Source organism: Sorex fumeus, unplaced genomic scaffold (assembly GCF_029834395.1).
Source record: "Sorex fumeus unplaced genomic scaffold, SorFum_2.1 ptg000045l, whole genome shotgun sequence".
NCBI classification, from domain to species: domain Eukaryota; kingdom Metazoa; phylum Chordata; class Mammalia; order Eulipotyphla; family Soricidae; genus Sorex; species Sorex fumeus.
In genome coordinates, this window is record NW_026606102.1 from 20,292,568 (window position 1) to 20,298,573 (window position 6,006).

Here is a 6,006-nt window from a genome sequence, read left to right on the forward strand (position 1 = left end):
AGGCACGTTCATCAGAATCTGATGTGGGCCAGCCCACCTGGGTGGATTCAGCCTGCTTTCCCTACTGCTGGGCCAGGCACTCAGTAGGCGTGCTCAGACTTGCAGCGTGGGCTGTCTTGGGGAGGGGCCAGTATTTGCTTTCCGACTGGAGGAGGCTGGCTTGAGCGGAAGAATCTCCAGCCACTGTTGAAGGAAGTGGAACCCTTGAATCCTGCCACCCAGTCCCTTTTCTGCAGTCCCTGCAGCCACAGCAAAGGCCACCCAGCTTGCCTTATAAGGACCCTTTCCTCTTTCAGGGTGATGAAAAGACAGGACATTTTTGGTAGAAAAGTCCCTTCTGCAGTCTGGGAATCCCCGGTGGCCGGATGAACTGCGGGATATCCCAGAGGAAGCAGGAAGGGGGGCTGCCTGCCCCCAGCACATTGTAGCCCGGCTCTCCCACGCTGCATCAGCTGGCCCCACCCCTCATCTCTCAGGGCAGTGCTCGAGGGGCTGCAGGTGGTCACTGCCCCCAGATCATTAGCAGCTAGTCTACTGAGTGTCTGAGCTCCAAACTTCTGTGAGATGCAAGCCAAGTGCGGAGGAAACAGCCAGATGTGAGGGCTGGGCCCCAGGACAGGGAGCTCTGGTGGCCTGGAAATGGGGCAGAGGTTCTGGATCCAAGGCAGGAGGAAGACTTAGATCCCACGTATCGCTGCAAGTATAGACGTTTTCCAGAAGCTGAGAGGGGAGAGAGAAACGACGTATTGGTAAGGGCTGCCCTCATACCAGTCTGTGCCCTCACTCCTAGGCTCCTAGCAGAGCAGCCTCGGTTCCTGATCCTGGACACTTGGCCTTCCACGCAGCCCGCCATGGCGCTGTGCCTGAAACAGGTGTTTTCCAAGGACAAGACTTTCCGGCCACGGAAGCGCTTTGAGCCGGGCACACAGCGCTTTGAACTGTACAAGAAGGCTCAGGCATCACTCAAGTCCGGCCTGGACCTGCGCAGCGTGGTGCGGCTGCCACTGGGCGAGAACATCGACGACTGGATCGCCGTGCACGTGGTGGACTTCTTCAACCGCATCAACCTCATCTACGGCACCATGGCCGAGCACTGCAGTGAGAGCAGCTGCCCTGTGATGGCCGGAGGGCCGCGCTACGAGTACCGCTGGCAGGACGAGCGCCAGTACCGGCGGCCGGCCAAGCTCTCCGCGCCCCGCTATATGGCCCTGCTCATGGACTGGATCGAGAGCCTCATCAACGACGAGGACGTCTTTCCCACCCGCGTCGGTGAGTGGTGTGGACCGGGCAGAGAGGGAGCGCCCCGTTCCACAAGCCAGGCATTAGCCTGATGGAGCAGCTCCCAGAATGGGGTGCAGTTCATTTTGTTTTGGTTTTGCTTTGGTTCGCTTTGGTTTGATTTTGGTGTTTGGCCACACTGGGAAGTGCTCAGGGGTTATTCCTGGCCCTGTGCTCCCTGGGTCCACAAGTGGGTGCTAGGGATCGAACCAGGATAGGTAACATGTTTTTGTTTGTTTTTTGGAAGCGTAAGGGTTGGAACTCAGGGCCTCACATCCGCAAAGCAAGTGCTCCACTAGTCCCCTACCCACTGCTGGTTCTTAGTTTTAGTCTGAAGACTCCACTTGGCAGACCCCAGACTACCGTTCTCAGAATCTTCTAGAGCTAGGTGCCTCAAAATGGTGTTAGATTGCAAGCACTGATCTGACTTGCTGCCTTGGGGCGTTCCCTCTGACCTCTGGCCCCAGGAAAGGGAAGGGGTGGGTGCTCAGACTTATCAGCCTCGTAGGGCAGCTGGAGGGCAGAATTTTCTCTAGCTGGTGGTTACCAGCTTTTCCTTATCGTGACTGGGGAGCCTGGACTGGCTTGGGGGGAGGGGACGGGGTGCCCCTGGTCCTGCTCCTCCACCCAAAGCCACTGGGAGGGAAGGCCACCTAGGGCTGAGCTGGCAGTGACACTGTTCATCACAGCAACCCCACCTCATGGGGGCCTGGTATTCATTCTCCTAAGGCCTGGAGAGCCTGAGAGGGGTGGGGCAGGGTGGGCCACCCCAGGATAGACTGGCCCTGAGTCACCTGTTCCTGAGGCCCCTCCCCCACCTGGGGGCCTGTACTTTCCTGCACTATCTTGCCCAACAATTGTTTCTTCTTTTCACACTGGAAGAAAGTGAGGCTGAGAGGGGCAGGGCACTGAATCAGAAGAGATTCAGAACTAGCTCCAGGCCCAAGTCTAGATGGGCAGGGCCTGGGCTGGCCAAGGAACGCTCACTGGAGGCAGAAGGGAGCTAGGGTTCAGTCCCCAGTGAGAGCTGGGAAAAGGGAATTTGGCAGAAAGGACCTGTTAAGGGTTTTAGAACCCCTCAGGACCCCTGGGTCTGGGCACCTCCAGATGTCTGTTCTTTAACCCTGGGGTGAGTCTGCTGTGGCAGAGCAGAGAGCAGTCACCAGGATCGTCAACTTTTAGGAGTGGGCCCCTATAGGAATTGCCTATTTCCGGGTCCCAGAGGGTCTTTTAGGCAGGGTTGTACCATTTGTTTCTGAGAGTTATTTCCCTTATAGTGCAAAATAGGGTTGAATTTTGCCTCCAGTGTGTACAGTGCGTGTATAGTACAATTTACCCTTGTGCTCTTCCATTCTGTCTTCCGTGGAATGATTATCATACCCATCCCATCCCACTCCACAGGGGCTAAAGATTAGAGAAGCTGCACTAAGGGCTGGCTTGTGGGTAGAAGGCTCTCTGCAAAATACCTGAAGCAATGGGATGTAGCTGAGTCAGTGTTTGATGATAGAGTCATCTTACGGGGTCTGGAGCCTGCTTTGTGAATGTTGAGGAAAGACATGGGCGGGGTTGGGTGGGGAAGGCCGGCACTCATCACAAAAGGTCTTGAGCAGGCAGCACGTGGGAAGTTAGGACAAGATCCTGAGGACCCACTTTTTCAGAATGGACCCTAGGGACTTACCGATAGCAGAGCAGGTAGGGTGCTTGCCTTGCACACAGCTGATCTGGACTTGATCCCCAGCATCCCATATGGTCCCCTGTGCACGTCCAGGGATAATTCCTAAGCCCAGGATCAGGAGTAACCCCTGAGTACCACTGGGTGTGGTCCCAAACCCCAAAATAAATAAAATGGACCCAAATATTGATGGACTGCACTTTGGATTTATATTCTAATATTTCTGGGGAGAGTTTAGGCTGAACTTTCATCATTGTCCAAGAAGGATTGGTTTATGAGCCCAGCCAAATTGTAACATCTATCTCAGGGGAGAGGGAACATGTGGGAAATTCTATTTCAGTGGGGTAGAAGCACAGGTAGATTTGAGCTTTATTAAGGGGCCAGGACTATAGGTCAGAGATTGAGCACTTGTTTTGCAAATTGGGGCTCTGTTTTGTTTTTTGTTTGTTTGTTTTTGTTTGTTTTTTTAAAAAAGAAGATAAGATAGAAAGGAAAGTAGGGGCCAGGAAATTAGTTCAAGCTGTAGAGCACATTATGAGTTGCTGAGCTTGATCCTAACACTGTGTCCTTCCCCTGCACACCCCCTCCAACACACACACACACACACACACACACACACACACACACACACACACACGAGCACACACGAGCACTGTTGACCCCTCAGCACCACCAGCTGGGCGCTGATGTCCCCTGAGCATCAACTGACCTGAGCACTGTGCTGCTGGACTGAGAATCAGCAGGAGAACCCTCACCTCCACTCCAGCTGTCCAGGAACCTTCAATTTTGAACAAGGAGGGAGTATGGAGGGAAGCAGCCAGGACCCTCAAGTGGGCCAGAGGGAGGTGCTAGAAACAAACGCATCCTGAACAGAGACTGCCTGCCTTCCCCAGGGAGGGCAGGGCTGGGTAGTTCCACTACCAGGATACCGACTTCCCAATTCTGGCCTTCTCTACCCTCAGGAGTGCCCTTCCCCAAGAACTTCCAGCAGGTCTGCACGAAGATCCTGACTCGGCTCTTCCGTGTCTTCGTGCACGTTTACATCCACCACTTTGACAGCATCCTCAGCATGGGGGCTGAGGCGCACGTCAACACCTGCTACAAACACTTCTACTACTTCATCCGCGAGTTCAGCCTTGTGGACCAGCGGGAGCTGGAACCTCTGGTGAGGCCCGCCCGCCAGCCTCCCCACCAGCTCTGGCTCTGAGTTTTCAGGTCTAAATGCCACTGCCTCAGAAAAATCCAGAGCAGGGCCCGGGGAAATGGTACAGGGGTGTGTAGGGCACATGGAGAGAGGGTTATCTGAGTGCATGTGCCTGACTCTGGTTACAATCCCTGGTACTGCCTAGTCTCCAAACAGAACTGGGAGTAGTACCCAAGCACTGCCAGGTGTGGCCTCCAAGCTCCCACCCAGTCCCCTAAAAAAAGGTAAGAATGGGGCAGGGAGATGGCTCAAAGAGCTGGAGCATTTGCCCGTGGGGACTCCAGTTTGATTCCTGACACCACCTGTCCCTAGAGCACCACCAAGTAAGGGTCCCCTTGGGGAAAAAGGAAAATCAAATGCCTTACTGGATAATTAGGGAAAGACAATTCATTTACCAAGGGATTCTATATTTGGATGCAGCATTTCTCAACTTAGGGCCTGGGATTAGTGCAAGGGCCACAGGTGAAAAATCCATACATGACCTAGCATGTACATAGAGACTTGGGGGCCAGTCAGAAGGATGGAGAGGGGGGCCAAAGGAAGGACAAGGTCAGAAGAGGACCAGGGTCAGAAAAAAATGCTGAGAGACCCTGCTTTAACTGACAGTTCATTCAAACACAGTTTAGTGCAGCCAGAATCAGAGTGGGGGACAGAAAGGGGCCAGGTTGAGGCAGAAGAGCCATGAGGCCTGGGGGGGAGGCTGGCTGGGTAGAGCCCCGACTGACCCATCCCCACCCTGTGTGCCTACAGAAGGAGATGACAGAGCGGATCTGCCTCTGAGCCCAAGCATGGATGTTGCTGCCCGTCAATGGACCGTCTGGGTGCAGAGTGAAGATGAGGGACCCTCAGGAGTCTTATGGCTGAGAAACCAGAAGGCTCTGAGCCCCCTTCACACACCCAAAAGCCCCTGGACTTCTGGTTCTCAGGAGTCAACCCGCTTGTTTCTCGAGTGCTTGTGAATGGGAAAGGGAGAGCTTAAAGGTGGGCAGAAAGGAGGAGTCCGCCCTGGCAGGAATCTGGGCAGGGTTGCTGGGGGATCTCTGCTCTGATACCTGAACCTGCCACGGTGGTTCTTAAGTTGGTTCCCTGTTTGGGGAATGTGATCGCAAGAAAGGGAGAAGAGAACGAACAGCTTGTTTGAATGAGGGTGTGTGTGTGTGTGTGTGTGTGTAAGAGTTTAACTGGAGTTTAGCTGTCAGAGCCAGCGGCCTTTGCCCCTCTAGTACATGGTAGCATGTCTGTAGCTGGATGGCTGGAAAAGAGGGAGGGGGAGAGGATGTGACCATCAGACCATGAGCACTGCAGGAGTGGTGGCAAGTCAGTCTCACCATGGGTGTAAGTGCCCAAGATGTGCTTGTAGATATGTCACTGGCCATCAGCACAAGTGTGGGAAGCTGAGAGGTGGGATGGGGGAGTGTTGCCCAAGTACTCAACTCCCTGGCTCACGCTCTGCTGTGCTCAGCCAGAAAAGCCCAAGAGCTGTCATTTCACGCTCCTCTCTCCCTGGAAAGACCTTCCTGGGCCTGGGGGCAGTCCCTCACGCCTCCAGAGGACTGTGGTCCTTAAATCGGAAGTCATATGCTCCACTCTAGCTCCCAGAATCTGGAGGTCTGACTCCCCGGATCTGAAAACCAGCACTAGATAAATCTCCATCCCAAGAAACCTGTGGAACCTGAATTGGGAAACGCTATTAGAGAGTTTTATCTCCCATTCCAGTATATTAAAGACCAGATTCCTAGTAACTGGACTCTTGCAGGCATGGAGACCCCTTTTCCAGCAAATGCCTGCTACTTTCCCAGCCCTCCCTGAGACATTTTCTCTGCTGGATCTCAGAGCATGGGGTCACTGGGAT

The 6,006-nt window shown here is 54.1% G+C and overlaps 1 protein-coding gene across 1 annotated transcript; it reads left to right on the top strand.

The window, feature by feature from the left end:
* The first annotated feature begins 810 nt into the window (after positions 1-810).
* MOB3C (MOB kinase activator 3C) lies at positions 811-5,143 on the top strand. Its single transcript, XM_056122186.1, has 3 exons — positions 811-1,269; positions 3,913-4,115; positions 4,905-5,143. Exons 1-3 carry the CDS (start codon positions 852-854, stop codon positions 4,932-4,934), a joined length of 651 nt encoding a protein of 216 aa, XP_055978161.1. The 5' UTR covers positions 811-851; the 3' UTR covers positions 4,935-5,143.
* Positions 5,144-6,006: the final 863 nt, after the last annotated feature.

Bases quoted from the DNA above. Each gene is read 5' to 3' on its own strand.
- MOB3C (XM_056122186.1), top strand. From the start codon at position 852: ATGGCGCTGTGCCTGAAACAGGTGTTTTCCAAGGACAAGACTTTCCGG. The intron at 1,270-3,912 runs GTGAGTGGTGTG...CTCTACCCTCAG, and splicing joins CGTCTTTCCCACCCGCGTCG to GAGTGCCCTTCCCCAAGAAC. The intron at 4,116-4,904 runs GTGAGGCCCGCC...GTGTGCCTACAG, and splicing joins AGCGGGAGCTGGAACCTCTG to AAGGAGATGACAGAGCGGAT.